The 17,448-nt window shown below is 49.1% G+C and overlaps 1 protein-coding gene across 2 annotated transcripts in view; it reads left to right on the forward strand.

Moving 5' to 3' along the window:
- Rcsd1 (RCSD domain containing 1) overlaps positions 1–9,956 on the forward strand; it is a 59,844-nt gene extending 49,888 nt beyond the window's left edge. For both annotated transcript variants that reach the window (XM_048420892.3, XM_048420893.3), the window contains 4 exons: positions 510–581; positions 2,675–2,875; positions 3,582–4,271; positions 8,673–9,956. In XM_048420892.3, the coding sequence (XP_048276849.3) occupies positions 510–581; positions 2,675–2,875; positions 3,582–4,271; positions 8,673–8,705 (996 nt within the window). In that variant the 3' untranslated portion in view covers positions 8,706–9,956. The remainder of the gene's footprint in view (positions 1–509; positions 582–2,674; positions 2,876–3,581; positions 4,272–8,672) is intronic.
- The last annotated feature ends 7,492 nt before the right edge of the window (positions 9,957–17,448 follow it).

Raw genomic sequence — 17,448 nt, forward strand, 5'->3', positions numbered from 1 at the left:
ACATTTGGGAAAATTGTAGTACATGAACCATGCCATTGGTGGAATTTTCCAAAATATCAGTTCCATGAAGGGATTTTGCTAATACCTCTGCCTAATTTAATTCTCAGCCTGGGATTTATTATTTTGTTTATGACCATTTTTGCCCTTTGCCTGTGAAATCCCCTCCAGTTGTTGATTTGCCTTGGAAGGCCATGAAGGTCTTGATCCCCATAGACTAGTTTTTCCTCCTAATGACAAGGAAGTCATTCTCCCTGGGAGGGGAGGCTTCCTGTGATCCAGAGGTCTGCCCTGACTTCTCAGCTCAGACTCAAGTGGTCTTGCTTCTGGTGAAATGCCGGGGTGGGGCGTGGGGGTGGCTGAGTGGGGGTTGGGGAGGTACTGGCAGGCAGGAAGTCTGTCTCATCCAGGCCTGACAAGGTAAATGGGCACCAAAGTGGCGGCAGCTTGAGAGACCACCCTGTCTCCTCCCTCTGGCTCACTTCGTTGCTTTTGGTCTATTTGCTCTGTAGAAATCACCATCCAACACCAGCCACCCACCTAAAATCAAGGTGAAGAGCTCTCCGCTGATTGAGAAGCTTCAGGTCAGTGTGAAATGCACACACATCCCCATGCATGTTCATGCACGGTCATGCGCACACCCTGTCTCATGCACATTCCCCTGGCACCTGTGGTTCAGCATTCCCTGGTACCTACCCATCATATGCTATTTAAAAAACAAAACACAAAAAACCTGGACTTAACAATACTGCCTCTTGTGTGTTTTCTATATTTAATTCTTCCCATGACTTAGTTTCGTCTGCGTTCGTCCTTAAGACTACACACGGTAAATAATGGCTACCTTCCTAAACACACTCAGTGCCTCGAAGCCAGAGAGTGCTAACAAGGCTTGAGAGTTTCAAGGTCTTCTGTCTTGCCTGAGGGGTGGGGCATTGTGAGTGTGGAGTGTACTAGCCATGGAGTGTACCAGCCAAGCAATGCTTGAGAGTAACCAGAAATCAACCACAAAAGGTTGTGGAGATCAGGCTAAAAGTTGGGACAGAGAACCTGAGTCTCAGAAAGGGTGTTTAGATTTGCTCAAGATCATTCAGCCACTATTGAGAGAAAGATCCTATATTAAATATAATTGCTGTGTGGAACTTCCTGTTGCTCCACCAGCCTCTACTGCCAGTCCCCTCTCTGTGAGGTCAGATCTACTCAGCTGTGGAGGTTTGGATCTATAAAGGGCGGGAGGAAGAGTGTGCCCCTAGCTGACACTGAAAACCTGTGGACTGGTGATTCAGTTCAGTTGCCAGAGCTCAGAAAGCCCCATTCAATTCAGAGTTCAATTCCTGGCACCTAGACTTGTTGGAGCTGCTGCAGTCTCAGCGTTCTGAAGGTAGAAGTTCAAGGTCATCCCTGTCTACACGGGGAGTTGGAGGCCTGGCTCTGTGAGGTCTTGTCTGGGCTGTTAACACATAACCCTTCCGTAGCCGTCTTCTGCTCTACCATTGGTAAGGTTGATCTCTGGTCTCCCACCTGTTCTCCCACCGAACCTGTGATTCTGTTAGGCATTGGTTACCTCTGAGTGGCTCTGCCTTTGGTCTCCCTTCATATCCATCTTGATCTGGTTCTGCTGTACTGCGATGCCCCAGAGAGACGCCTTGACGTGTGCAGCACCATTGTGCTGTCTCCAAAGACAGAACTCTGCCTGCAGGCCTAGGGACAAGCAGGCCTGAGGCAGGAGCAGGCCAGCCAGGGACCTCAGGATGTTTAGCCACCTTCCTCTCAGGAGATCAACACTGACTCTGTCGAGTGATCGCAAAGGCGACAGCTATATCCAGCAGAGATAGGTGCACACAGCAGATGTTAAGAGGCAGCAGATGCTATTGGCTAATGACACGGGTGCCAAATACTGCAGGAACCTGGGAGCTGATGGTGCTGCCAGCATTTTCTCTTTGGGCCACTGTGACTACTCACTGGAGCTTTTATCATCATCATCATCATCATCATCATCATCATCATCATCATCAGAGAAGGTCTCACTATGTAGCCCCAGCTTGCCTAGAACTCACTAATGTAGACCAAACACACAGAGATCTTCCTACCTCTGTCTCCTGAGTGGGTTTTTTTTTTTGGTTTTTTGGTTTTTTAAAGTTTTTTGAGACAAGGTTTCTCTGTGTAACAGCCCTAGCTGTGCTGGAACTAGCTCTTGTAGACCAGGCTGGCCTCGAACTCACAGAGATCTGCCTGCCTCTGCCTCCCGAGTGCTGGGTTTAAAGATGTGCACCACCACCGCCCGCCTGGCACATATCTTTAATCCCAGCACTCAGGAGACAGAGTTGAGTGGATCTTTGAGTCCAAGGCCAGCCTGGTCTACAGAGCAAGTTCCAGGATAGCCAAGGCTACACAGAGAAACCCTGTCTTGAAAAACCAAAGGAAAACAAAGCTACACCACTATGCTAGGCCAGGACTGTTGGAGTGACTATTGGATCCACCTCAGCATGACCTGAGCGTCTGACAAGGCAACCTACCGTGAGCCAGGTAACAGGCAGTATGGCTGGCTATACAAGGCTTCCAGAAGCAGTCAGAGTGCAATGGCGGACAATTGGTTTGGGAGAAGCACACAGAGTCTCCTTTTGAGTGTCCTCAGCCAGCTGAGGCCAGTGAACAAACATCTTTTCCCCTTTCTTGACAGGCCAATTTAGCCTTTGACCCAGCAGCTCTTCTGCCTGGGGCTTCACCCAAAAGTCCTGGACTCAAGGCCATGGTGTCACCATTTCACAGTCCCCCTTCCACACCCAGTAGCCCCGGCATCCGGTCTCAGCCAGAAGCAGAAGAGGTACCTGTGAGCTTTGACCAGCCCCCGGAAGGGACTCACCTGCCTTCTTACAATAAGGTACGGTCTGCCTCCATCATATTGTGGTGTGCCCAAGGAAACGACTCCCAGTATTCAATCTTACAACTGTTGTTAAAAAAAAAAATTATCTACAGTGTTTTAGGTCATTCCCATTGAACCCAGAGCTCAGCAATTGGCTGAAATGCTGATCAGCCAGCTCCAGGGATCGTTGTCTCAAACTCACAGCTGCCTCTTGTTTTTCACGTAGATGCTGAGACCCCAAACTCGGGCCCCTCGCTCTGCTCTTTCATCGACAGCAAACGCTTCACACACTGAGCTTTCTCCCCAAATTATCAACCGATGGACAGCATTTATATCTTCCTGAGACAAAAGCCTGCAGCCTACCAAGTAGTTTTACAATCCCCCAGGATGGTGGTCCTCAACCTTCCTAAAGATGCAGCCCGTTAATCCAGTTCCTCATGCTGCAGCGACCCCCAACCATAAAAGCATTTCACGGCTACGTCATGTCTGTCATTCTGCTAGTGTTATGAATTGTAATGTAAATATTTGATAAGCAGGATTTCTGATATGCAACCCTTGTGGGATTGAGAGACATTGCTCTAAATTCTGTTTTATAATAAACAGCAAACAACTTTACACCCTCCTAGGGAAATTAACGGACCTGCAGTGAGTTTGTTCAGCACACATAGTCTTCCTCTTAGCCTTTTTTATTTTCAAGATAATAGTCCTTCACGTCTTCTTCCAGGTGCGGACTAGAGGCTCAATAAAAAGACGTCCTCCCTCCCGGCGATTCCGGCGATCTCAGTCAGACTGTGGGGACCTTGGAGACTACAGGGCTGTGGAGCCATCTCAGGAAAACGGTGCCAGGGTAGAGAATGGCGATGATGTGTTCCCTAGCAAGAGCAAGGCCCCCGGGTCTCCCCCACCCAACCAGGAGGCCTTGGGAGATGGGGTGGAGGGAACCCTGGGGTCCACAGAAAAGCCTTCTCGAAGGAGCTTGTGCAACAACACTGAGAAGTCAGAAGAAAGCATAGGGACCCCAGAGGAGGTCAGTGCAGGAGAGAAGGCTGAACAGAATCCAGACACAGCTAGCCAGGCTGGTCTGGAGGTCCCAGAACCACCCGAAACCTGCCTCACAGAGGCTGAGAAAGGGTGCGAGAGTCAACTGGACGGGACAGAAGCTGGAGAGCGTACAGATGCTGGGACGGCCACAGAAGGGACAGCCTCTGAGGAGAGTTTGGCAGAGGAAGAGGAGGGGTTCGGACAGAAAAGCCCAGCTGCAAAGACCCCAGAGGAGGGAGCAGTCAGGGAGAAATCTCCCCAAAGTCCAGAGCTAAAGGAGGGGCCACCTCTGGAGCCAGGCTGCAGCCCAGGGGTCGACAACGCCCCAGCAGAGACCAGCAATGAGATCCAGAATACTCAGGAAGCCTCCATGGTAGGTAACTCCGATGGTTCATGGTATCATGGTATCATGGAATCATGGCTGGCGATGTCCCCATTGTCACATGTCCTGTTCCTCCCTGTCTGGTGTTAAATCAGCACAGTGTGCAGAAACAATTACCAGCCCCTCACCTTGTGCTGACCCCATAGAGACTGACTGTGGGGCAAGAAGGGAAGGTGCATCTCATGTTCTGGCCTGCTTCCGGCTGACTGGGCCAGCTTCTGGGTGTGCATGGAGTGAGCAGGGTGTGATGGCAACTCGGTGACCAGTGCTGGCAATGTCTACGGGGAGCGGGGTGTGCAGGGTATTCCTGGTGGGGTCCAGAGGTGAAGGAGTCTGTGTGTAGTGAGCAAGGGTAAGACATCACAGACACATCTAAGCACAAATGGCCTTGGGTTGGGTCTGTAGAGGAGACTTTGTGTGCCGTCTATTTAGTCTCGGGCGGGGTGGGTCTTTAGAGGAGTCATTGTGTGACATCCACTGAGTCACAGGCATGACAGGACAACATGTCCTGTGTTGCATCTGAGAAGAAGGCAGCACTGTCCCTGCCCTTCTGTCACTCCACACACCCTGGACCCTTCCGTCCACTTGTCTGTTCCCACCAGCTCCCCGGAATTCCCCTGGAACTCACCGGCTGCTTTAGGGGAATGCCCAGTTCTGTGGAGGCTTGGAGCTCCTGAAGGACAGCCGGGCGCCCCCCCCCCCCCCGCCCCAGACTGTTGCCATCCTTTTCCTTGTCAGTTTGGCATCTCAGCCACCACCTGCATCCTGCTATGATAGCCTCTGGCCTTTCTCTCACCCTTTGGGTTCTCTCTCTATGAGATTTGTTCTCACACAGGAACCGAATTGTGGGTAGATCGAAGGGTGGTTGAGTGGCCTGGATCTACTCTCAGCAGGATTTCTCACCCCTCTTTACTGGAGTTTGGAGACACAGCGTGGGCTACATAGTGAGTCCAAGATAGCCTGAGTTAAAGTTAAGCAAATTACTGTCTCAAACAAACAAATAAGTAAATAAATAACAAAAATGTAGTTTCTTACAGTTCAGAACATCAGAGACTCCAAAATTAATAAACTGAGTTCCCCCAGAGGGCTAAAAGAGAACCTGTCCCTCTTCCTATCTTTTCTGGCCTCTCCCAGTGTCTGGTGGCTGTCATAAGTAGTCTGTGGCTTGAGAATGCCTCCCCACAATCTTTGTCGCTATCGCCGTGTGACCTTTATCTGTGTCTGTGTGTCTCAGATGTCCCTCTTTTCTCGTCTGAGCTAGCAGTGTTCAGAGGCAGGATGCGCAGGATGCGCCTTGAAGCCAGTGTGACCTCATCACTACGTCTACAGCAATCTGCTTTCCAAATAAGATCAAATTTGGTGCAGGAATGGACACACACTTCCTTCCCTGGCTCTCCCCAGAGCTGTGCTCTAGCAATCTGATGTCTTTTTTTTTTTTTCTGGAAACAAACTAAGTTCATTCCCTACTCCGAGTACCTTTGTAGCCCACTCTGCCTAGAATGCTCCTGTTTCTGACCCTCATATGGTTGGTCACTTCCAACCCATCCTTCAGCCTCAGTTCAGCTGGTGTTTACCACTGAAGTGATCACTCAAAGAAATCTGTTTCCACTCCGCAGTTACTCTCTCCCATAATTCCACTTTTATCATTTTCCTGTGGGGGTTTTTGTTTGTTTGTTGTTTGTTGTTTTTCGACACAGGGTTTCTCTGTGTAACAGTCCTAGCTGTCCTGGAACTAGCTTTTGTAGACCAGGCTTGCCTCGAACTCACAAAGATCCGCCTGCCTCTGCTTCCTGAGTGTTGGAATTAAAGGGGTGCACCACCTCTGCCCAACTGGGTTAGTTTGTTTGTTTGCTTGCTTGCTTGTTTGTTTAGGTTTATTTATTTCATCTTATGTGTATGCATGTAGGTGCACCTCCTAGTGCCTGTGGAGGCTAAAAGAGGGCACTGAATCCCCCAGAACTGGAGTTAAGGATGGTTGTGAGCCACCATGTGGGTGCTGGGAACCAAACCCAGGTCTTCTGCAAGAGCAGCAAGTGACCTTAACCACTGAGTCATCGTCTCTCCAGCTTCTCTCCTCTTCATTTTTATTGTCTCTTGTACTTTTCTTCTAGTATTTCCTCAAAACTTACTGTAGAACCTGTGGCAGCCCTTAAAATATGTGTAGAGTGAGTGAAGAATTGTTAGATAATTAATTCATTTCCCGAGACCAGGTCTTACTCTATAGCTCAAGCTAGCCTGATACTCACAATTGGCCCAGGAGGCCTTGAACTCAAGGAAACCCTCTACTTTTAGCCTCTTGAAGACTGGGATGGGTGTGGGCCACTATGTCCAGCTGAATAGACGAATCTTTAAAGAGCAAAAGTCACTTGGCCCCAAGTAAATGACTCCTGAGGGCAGGGCAGCAGGTGCAAGAGGGGCTGCTGTGCTGTGAAGGCTCCGTTCAGGCCCTCGGGTTCCATCATACAAAGTAAATTAGGGGAAGAAAGCATCGCACACGCTCAGGGAGTATGGCACTTTAATACTTCCATTTCTAGCTGAGCCTTCTTTAAATCAGATTTAGAATGAGCAGTCACTAGGTTTATAATCTTTTAGAACCTGGAGATTCCACTAAATCCCAGATTACAGTAAATGCCCAAACCTTTAATCCTCCTTGAGTTCAAGCAGTCCCCAACCAGTGGCTCCCACACCTTCCTTGCCCAGATTGAGAGACACCTGTCTTCCTGGGAGCCCTTCTGTCTCACTGACAGCCACTTCTGATCCCCAGGAGTGGGGGTCTCCTGGGTACAGAGTTGGGGGGAGAGTCTCAGGTCAAGGATGGGTTCTTGAAGAAAAATTCAGGCCGGAGATAGAGGGCAGGCTCTCTCTGGTCATCTCTTCAGTTTTACACTCTGTATTCCTAACCCAGAGAGCCCCGGCCAGGGAAGTGGGTGCCTCAGGAACACTCCCCCAGCAAACAGCAGCAGCTCAGATAGAGAGAGAAGAGTTCCCCTCCCCCACCTCTCCACACTCTCCACCCCACCCCTGCTGACCTCCAATCACTAAGAGGCAAACTTTAGTACTATTTAGCCCACCCTCCTGGTTTTAGAAGGGAAGGTACTGTGAGCCTGGAAACTGTCCAAGGCCACCAAGCTCCATCAGTGCTGACCTTTTGGATACCTGTTCACGTCATAAGCATAAGCTGTTTTTGAAGCACCTGCAGGGATTTTGCTTCCCATCTTGTTTGGTCCCACTCAAGCCTGGTCCAGAATAGAGCCAGAATGCATCAGACACGAGGGCAAAGAATTCCCCAGCGATAGTAGCTATGAGTGGTCTCTTGGCATTTCCCCAGACACCCTGCCTCTCCTGGGTCTTTCCTTGGGCTGGGCGAGACAGGCAGCATGCAATAGTGTGGGTTCTCACTCCCATATAATCCCGTTTAGTGCTTTGATGGACACCAATCAATTAATTGATCAGATAAACTAATTACAGCGGCATTTGTCCAGTCGGCACTTAAGAAACACGGATTGTCTTTATCACTGTGGGAGAGACTGGGGCTTCAAAGCGGAGGGAACAGAGGCAGAAACAAGGCTCGGGCTGCCGATCATGCTGTGTGAAGTACAAAGAATGAAACAAGGCACTCAAGAGAAAGGGGGAGTGCGCGGAGGGGGAAGAACTCAGTCGGGAAAGTTCTTGCCACGCAAACGTGAGGATCGAAACCCAGATCCTCTACACCATGCTTTGGGTGGGGGGCAGACAAAGCAGCATGCATGGTGAACCGTGCTTTAACCCAGCACTTGGGAGGCTGGAGCAGGCAAATCTCTGAGGCTTGTGTGGTCTACATAGGTCATTCTAGGCCAGCAAGGCTTTACAATGAGACTCTATCTCAATAATAAATAAACAAACAAACAAACAAATAAGCAAACAAGATGGACAAGAAGGAAGGCATCCAGCATCTTCCTCTGGCCTCTACACCCAAATGTATATGTACAACTATACACACATTACAAGAAACTGTATTGTATGTACACCACACACACACACACACACACACCACAGAGCAGGGAAAAGTTACATAGACATCAAATGTAAGGTGCTATCTAAAGGGTTACCTTTCTTCTGTTACCCCTCACAGGTAGTTTAATATCTCAAGCTCTGGTCCCTGGAATTAAGTCCGAACTTTACAATTTGGACCACGGAAAGTCACTTCCCTCTTTCAATGCCTTAATTGTTTCACCTACAATGTAGAGTTAATGGAACTACCTAACTCCTTTGGGTTCTTTTAGAGACGAAATAGTGTGTGAATAAATACGTCGGTCACATTGCCTGCCACCTCACTCCCACTGTATGAGTTTTGCCTTATCTCACATGCCCAGGGAGATCAGCTGAGTGTCCGTCTCTCTTCCCTGTTTACAGGATGACATCCCCATCGAGGATACACGGATGTGATGCAGAGCGCGTGGTGCCGGCGATGAAGCCACTGGAGACTTCTCCCTGGAAATGGCAGCGTCAATAGTAGCGGCAGCAGCGCGTGGAGCCACGGCAGAAGCCGAATCCCCGAGCGTCTGGAGACAGTCCAGGATGCGGGGCGAATCATCCCCTGTAGGCCACCACAGCTGCCTCCTCATTGGAGATTAGAGTTGGGGGCAGTAGAGTTTTATCAACTTGAGTCTGTGTCATTTGGTGGACTTGGAGCAAAGTAAAAAGTACTGAAAGGAATTGGCTGTGGCAACAGTACTGTTGGCCACACCTCTTCCTGCGGCTGACCTCCCGACTAGGCTCTGGTTGAGCTTCTGTAAAGTTGCGGCCTTTTTATTGTTCTAAACTTTTTATGGCTCTCAGATGTGACTTAAAACTAATTTCAGGTAGATAAAAAAAAAAAGATAGTCTTGTGAAAAATAAAATCCTCTAAGTTACAAAAGAGCTGAAAGCATATCAAAGCCCTTGAGGCGATCTTTCCGCTTACTCCTATGGGGAAAAGGCCAACCAATTTCAAAAACAGTGGACTCAAAGAGATATTTATTAAAACCTTTACAAACTTGTGCTTGTCTGTTCCCAGGGCAAGAGCATTTCCAGTCACATAGTCTTGGCTGATAACAACAAGGGGAGGTGACTGGTCCATCTCATCCCATCCGACCTCCCCAAGGAGGAGGCAGTGCAGGAACTCCTGTAGGGAGGCAGGATGCTCAGATGTGCCGGCTTTGCACTTCGTCTCCTCCCCTGAAGGTGCAGCAGTATGCCTATGTGATGCTGCAAGCATGGGCTGCAGGCTCCTACTTGAACACGGGCTGACCTCTGGGAGGTGCCTTTCGTACCCAGGGTTCGGCTGACCTCCTGTTAGCATCCTTCTTAGCTCTCTAGGAAGCTTTTATTTGTTTGCTTTTGATTTTGTTTTTTTAAAATCTCACCACGTAGCCTTCAACTCACTTTGTAGCCAGGCTGGTCTTGAACTGCCTCTGCCTCTATCACCATGCCTGGCTCTCAGTAAGCATTTCTCAGATCCAAGCCCACGTTCTTCTCCTGGACTCATGAGGCGTGAACTGGGGTCTTCAGCCCATTTTCATCTGTCTGGAGATGGAGTGTTCGCAGGCATGGTGGTCTGACCATCCATTCCTCTGCTCACCTCCACTTCCCTCTTCTGCACTCCCGTTAAAGAAATGTTAACCTGAATAAACGATGGGTCTTCAGGGTTGGTCCTTATTCTGAGTTGAGTAGTTCTGTGTCTCGGGGTGCAGACCTGTCTTCTAGAGGGATGGTTTTCCTGGGTGTCCATTAGACCACACCAACTCTAGATTCAGAAAACAGTCTCACAGACTTAAAAGGCCAATGCCACTGGTGGTACCTCAATTTTCTCATCCAGTTTATAAGTTTTCTATTTCCAAGATGGCATTAATATGTGAGATACATTATTTTTTTAAAAAACAGCCTTTAAACTAGTTTGTAAGTGGTAACGAACTTGCGACCTGGTCCAGACTGACAATGTCATATATATTATAAACTCTGAATTTGAACAGAATTTGGGGAAAAGCATGTCAGCCATGTCTCGAGATCTGCATATTGTCTACCTGCTTGCTTGCCCTCCATCACCAGGGATGTCTGCCCCTTGAAGAACACGTGGTTTTAGGTGTGCATCTCCGTGGGTTGTTTCTACATCCATGGGACTGTTTCGTGGGTGCAGGGCATGATAACTGTAGCAGTTCATGGTTGTGTGTGCTGGGGAAGGTGCGTAAAAGCAAGGGCAGGATGTAGACACTGGACTCTTCAGAAGGCACTGAGCCTCAGCGTGGTGGAAGAGGAGAAGGGAGCAGCTTTGGAGTGTGGTGACGTTGTGACGTCACAGGACGGGCTTGATGGTGTTGAGGTGCCTTTGTCCATGCCCCCAAATCCCAGCCTCCGTCATTTGCATCATTTGTTCTAGGTTATGAAAGCAGCCCCGTTCTCAGGGGTTCTTTATTACCAAGGGCCCTCTTGGCAGGGTGTTCCTAAAGGGCAGGCGCTCAGCTCTTCTCCTCGGTCAACTTGTGCTTCCCTTCTGAAGCTCCCGAGACTGAGTGCTGTACCTCCATGGTGTCTAGGGAGGCTTCCACATTCGGATGAGGTTGTTGTTTTGTTTTGTTTGGGGCAGGGTGAGACAGGGTCTCTCTATAGTACTGGCTGTCACGGAGAGCACTCAGTAGACCAGGCTGACCTCAAATTCATAGAGCTCCTCCTGCCTCTGCCTCCTGAGTGCTGGGTTTAAAGGCTTTTCAGCACCATGCCTACAGACAATATTTGAGTTTTAAAAAGATCTGAAGCTAGGCATGGTGACTCAGACCTGTAATCTCTTCCCTGGGGAGGCTGAGGCAGGACGGTTTCAAAGAGTTTGAGGCCAGCCTGGGCTTTACTGTCATACACACGCGCACACGTGCGCGCGCGCGCGCGCGCGCGCGCGCACACACACACACACACACACACACACTCACGCATGCACACACACTAACGTGTTGCACAAAGCTGGCCTGTGTCTTATGTAACACATTGTCACAACCAGGTCAGGAAGATGTTTTATTTGGATTTCTTAAGCAAACCGATTGTTCTGTGGTGACAGGCTGAAGAGAAAGACACCTTTCATGACTTTTCTAGTTCAACTCGAATTTCAAATTGCATCCTTGCTACAGAAACGGGGAGGGGGAGAGAGACCTGCCCCGTTTAGAAGATCCTGCTTATTCCAGTTTGCTTTTCTGTGATAAAGCATTCTGAGCAACTTGATGAGGAGAGGTTTATTTGGCGGACACTTCCGGGCCACAGTTCGTCACTGATGGAAGTCCCAACAGGAACTCAAGCAGGAAAGGATGCACACATCACAAAGGAATGCTGCATTCTGGCTCCCACTCCCTGGCTTGTTCAACTAGCTTTTTTTTTTTTGCGGCCCAGGACCACCTGCCTAGGGATGGTTCCACCCACAGTAGACTGGACCCTCCTACATCAATCAAGAAAATCTCTCAGCCACAGCTCAATGTGATCTGGCAAGCCTTCAGTTGAGGTTCCCTTTAATCAAGGTGACTCTTAAGTTGTCCATAAAAATTAGCCAGGGCATTGGTTCAGCTTCCTCTAGAATGAGTTAACTGGGTATCTTCATGTTTCTATGGCTGTGATGAAATCATAGCCAAAGCAACTTGGGGAGAAAATGGCTTATTTAGCTAATACTTCCATATTGTTGGTCATCACTGAAGGAAATCAGAGCAGAAATTCAAAGAGGGCAAGAGCCTGGAGGCAGAAACTTATGCAGAGGCAGAAGGCTGATCCCTTCCACATCTATCACTAATTAAGAAAATGCCCTACAGCTGGATAATATGGAGGCATCTTCTCAGTTGAAGTTCCCTCCTTTCAGATAACTCTAGCTTGTACCAAGGTGACATAAAACTAGCCAGGACGCTGGGTGGCCATAAGAAATCGCAGGGGCTGCTGGCGCCACGCTAGTACTGAGATCCCCACCAATAAAGCCAGCCATACAGGTTTGGGCACGAGGTCTGCCAATCAGGTAGTTTTTAAATATATGTCAAGTAAAGGAATACATGATTAGAAAAACAGCATTATCTCCTGGCTAGGCCTTTAGGTTACACACATTAATGCCATGGTGGGTTGGGAATGTAGCTCAGTTAGTACAGTGTTTGCCTAGAGTAGCAGAAGGATTACTTTGAGTTCAAGGCCAGCCTGGATTACATGGTGAATTTGATGTCAGTCTAGGCTAAATAATGAGACTGTTTAAAATTAATAATAAAACAAAGCAAAACCAAAGGAAATGTAAGCCCCACCCATCATTTCACATCTGTCAGTTTCTGAGCTGTTTCTTAAAAAAGGTCAGGTAAACCAGGCGGAGGTGGTGCACGCCTTTTAACTTCAGCACTGGGGAGGCAGAGGCAGGCAGATCTCTGTGAGTTTGAGGCCAACCTGGTCTACAGAGTGCGTTCCAGGACAGGCTCCAAAATCTACACAGAGAAACCCTGTCTCAACAGCCCCCCCTAAAAAAAAGGAAAGAAGGAAGGCCAGGTGCACAGGTGCACAGTCTTGGAGCTGGAGGTCAACTCTGACCTTGCTGGGTCCTCAGGTGAATAATGACTCCAGCTCTCGTAACATAGCTTCCTCAGAAATTTAAGGAAATTACCGGAAATTAGGTAGCCTATAAAATCAGTGCCCACCCTTAAAGAATGCATGGACTGGGGTTAGTGGGATGGCTCAGCGAGTAACAGTGCATGCCATCAAATCTGGCAACCTAAGTTCAGTCCCACACGGAGAAAGAAAACTGACACCCATATGTTGCCCTCTGATCCCTACCCATGTACCAAGGTGTGCGTGCTTGCACACACACACACACACACACACACACACACACACACACACACACAGCTTACCTGAAGATCAGAGTACAGAGCTAAGTCACTAGAGCCCAAGGAGTGGGGGCACACACCTTTAATCCCAGGATTGGAGAGACAGGGGCAGAGATATCTCTTAGTTCAGGGCCCCCTGAGCTACACAAGATTGAACCTATCTAAAAGAGAAACAGAGCAAACACAAAGGTGATCCCAGCGCTTGGGATCCCATGCCTTTAATTTCAGCACTAGGGAGGTGGAGACAGGAGTGATATGGCTGGATAGAGAGAGGAATACAAGGTGGTCCCAGGTTTGGTGTAGACAGTTGCAGTCTGAGGTTCGGTGGAGACAGTGGCAGTCTGAGGTTCAGTGGAGACAGTGGCAGTCTGAGGTTCGGTGGAGACAGTGGCAGTCTGAGGTTCGGTGAGACAGTTACCATCTGGAGATGCAGTCTGAGGACAGAATCACCCCTTTAGTCTGAGCATTGGTAGGCGTAAAAGAACTCTCTAGTGGCCAGCCTCTCTGCTTCTCTGACCTTCAGCATTAACCCCTATACCTGACTCTGGGTTTTTATTATGAAGACCAACTAGAATTCATGCTACACCAGGATTAAAGGCGTGTGCCACCACCACCTGGCCAAAACATTTTTTTTTCAATGAGTGAACTGGATTACCTTTTAACAAGCTCTCAAAAACAAGAATCTAGAATGATTTCATTGTTATTACTCAAAGAGTATGTATTACTGAGATGCGGAAACTCATTGCCCTCCAAGAAAACAAAGGCATCTTCAGATCTAGGATCCCTTGTACTCACCGCTACTGTCTGATATCTAAGGGAGCCAGGATGCTGGGTGGCATTAGCCACTTCCACAGCAAGGTTGGTGGGAACTGTCTTACTGATGAATTCAGGAAGTATATGGTGGAAAGACACAGAAGGGCCTGCCATCTGATGTCTGTAGCTGTCCCGACTTATCCTTGAACAGACAGTTTTACAAGCCCTGTCTTCCTCTCTTTGGTTTTTCAAGACAGGGTTTCTCTGTAGCTTTGCAGCCCGTCCTGGAACTCTCTCTGTAGATCGAGATCAGGTTGGTCTCAAACTTGCAAAGATCTATCTGCCTCTGCCTCCTGAGTGTGGAATTAAAGACGAGCACCACCACTGCCTGGCCAAGCCCCGTCTTCTTTATAGTTTAAAAACACACCTTACCTTGGCGATAGTGAGATGGCCCAGCAGTTAAGGGTGTTTACTGCTCTCCTAGAGGACCTGGAGACATCTCAGAACCTTCTAACTTATGGGCACTGTGGACATATGGTACACATACAAACATAAATGAAGGATTTGATTTAAAAAAATATTGCTTATCTTGATTTTTCTCAGTGCATGTTTGCTTTGTTTTGAAACAGACTCCCCAACATCTCAGGCTGGCCAGTTCAGTACCTGGAACTTGAAACCCTCCTGTCTCCAATTCCTGAGTGCTAGGATACAGGCACGCATCATCTCTCCTATTTTATAAGATGCTGAGCATCAAATTGAGGGCTTTATACATACTAGCCCGCACTCTACCTGCTGGGCCACATCCCTAGTCTGAATCTTAAAAGAGGGAAGAGAGAGGGAAATGGGAGGGGGGCTGGAGAAGGAAGGAGACACAGTCTCCTATACTTCCCACAAGATCTCCTGTGGGAAGTATAGGTGCCCATGGGACAGCCCACAAGGTCTGCATCCCTTTTCTCTCTCTCTCTCTCTCTCTCTCTCTCTCTCTCTCTCTCTCTCTCTAATTTTTTTATTTAGTATGTGTTCATGTATGTGTGTGGGCATGCATGTGGAAGTCAGAAGACAACTTGCAGGAACAAAATTTCTCCTTTCAGCACGTGGACCCTGGGGATCGAACTCAGGGCATCAGACTTGGTGGCAGATGCCTTTACTCACCGAGCCTCTTCTCCCACCCTCGCCCTCTGTCTCTTTCCTGGGGCAGTGACTACCAAATTATAACTGGATAGTAGACCTCGGAGACATCTACCCGACAGGCTTTCTCCTTCACAATATGACAACTGTTCCTGATATGGAAGAAATATCAGAAATTAAATTGGTGGTGTTGACCAAAAGACTTTAAGGTGCCTAAGGACTACCAGAAAAAAAAAACATGTCAGTTCCAGCCAGCCACGGCTACGGGACTGCAGGAATTCGTGAAGGTTTTTCAACACTTTATCAAAATAAGTGTATTAATCAGTATGGAAGAAATGAATTAATAATTGATATCTACAACCGGAAAGAGGGGGAAAGAGAACTAGACAGTGACCCTAGGATAAGCAGTCTGCCCCTGGGAGATGGACAGCCAAGGCTAATTTCCCTGAGAGTGACAGCTTTAGCTGGTGAATCCATGCAGATGCCTCTTAACAGCACAGGGAGTGGGGACAGAGGCGCCCCTACACAGTGAGCTTGTTTTTACGCCACTTTTATTTATGGTGGTTCTTTTTCATTGGCAACCCTGGACCATTTCTGAAGACACTGTAAATCTTTAACAAAGCAGGGTCAGGCCACAGTGGAGAGCGCTTGCTGTCTTGCTGTGCTTTGTGAGTCCAGGATCCAAAGATTCCAAAACCTATTTGGTAGATCTGTTTCCAGTTAAAGCAGAAATGATTGATGGGAGACAGGGCATTTCTAACATGAATCATCCCACTATTTTCTTAAGAGCTCCTGAGAGACCGGTTTATAAGACTGTTAATCAGTATTTTTTGTTTTTTTTAAAGACAGGATTTCACTATGTAGCCTAGACTGGCCCACCTGCCTCGGCTTCTTGGTGGCACTACGCCTGGTCATAATGGATTTTACATAGTAAGATTTCCAGGTATACTTCCTTTCAGTCGCGTACAAGATGCACATAAATTAACAAAATGGTTCATTTATTATTCAAGGATGTTTTCTGACACGGGTTTGCGTATGTATCTATTTTGTTGGTTAAGTGCCGTCAGTATCATCTGTGGGTCAAACCTTTATTGTACCTCGGTGTGAACAAGCTTCAGACTGCACTTCCTGTCCTGTTTCAATTAACTTTGTGTGTGAATTTGGGAGTAATAATACTTTTTGAAACAAGAGCTGAGTATAGGGACTTGAGATCCAGAGTAGTTTAGTAGCATTAAGAAGTGGGAGAGGACGGGGCAGTGGTGACACACCTTTAATTCCAGGGGTGCAGAGGCAGGAGGATCCCAATGAGTTCGAGGCCAGCCTGGTCTAAAGAGCTTGTTCCAAGACAACCAAGGCTACACAGAGAAACTCTATCGCGAAAGAAACAAAACAAACAAACGAAGAAGAAAAGACGAGGAGGAGAAGAGGAGGAGGAGAGAATGAAGGGAGGGAGGAACCGAGAAACGGGAATGAGCCAGCGAGAGGGCAAACGTGCCAGGGGGACCCGCGGAGAAGTCAGACCAGGCTACAGGACAAAGACCACGTGGACTGAACCCGAGATAGCCTAAGGATGGAATTAAGCTCTGAAAGCGAGGGTCCTCTACAACCCTGCCCTAATGCATTAAGCATGGTGAGATAGGAAGAGCAGGGGTGAGATGCGGGGGAGAGGGTAGGGACTAAGGCTAGCCCACCACAGGAAGGTGGGGAGGGGAGAGTAGGGACAAAGGCTAGCCCAGTCTAGACGTCTGGCTGAGAAGCTAACCCTGAGGGAGAGCTTAGCCCAGAGCGGCACACTAGGACCCGGATTGCTGGAGAGATCTGCCCCACGGCCTCTGGGACCCCACCCACCTGCCCCACGGCCTCTGGGCCCCCACCCAGCTCCAGTCCCTCGCCCCCATCCCAGGAGCGCGGGGTTCTTCCGGGAGCTGCAGCGCCTTAAGAAAGCAACTCAAGGTCTCTGGACCTCAGTCCCCTCCCCCTGCAAAAGGCTACGGGTCACCGACAGGCGGAGTGCTTCAGGGACTGTGCTGAACTGAGTATCAAACGGCTTCAGTGCGAAGTGCTTAAAACGTTGGGATTTCGGGGAAGACCACAGTTCCGGTAGCTCCAGGCCGAGGCTCGTCCGTTTCCCTCGCCCGCGCTCCGGGAGTCACCGACTCCCTCTCGGCCCGGTTTCCTTCTAGGGCTCGCTGTGACCGGGGGCCGGGTGGCCCCGGGCAATCCCAGCTCCGCTCGCTGAGGGCGGCGGCGGCGATCGGCTCCGGAGCGGCCGTCTGGGCAGAGGCGTGTCCTCCCTGCTCCTCTTGGCCGGCGGGAAGGGGCTCCAGTCCCCGTACCCCGGAACCGAGAGAACTGCGAGCACCGGAGAGATTTCCCCGGCCGGGTCAGCGAGGAGGGCCTGAGGGAGGCTGAAGTGAGGCGCCGAGAGATGTGCTGCCGAGAGC

Source organism: Myodes glareolus, chromosome 5 (genome assembly GCF_982192425.1).
Source record: "Myodes glareolus chromosome 5, mMyoGla1.1, whole genome shotgun sequence".
Lineage (NCBI taxonomy): Eukaryota > Metazoa > Chordata > Mammalia > Rodentia > Cricetidae > Myodes > Myodes glareolus.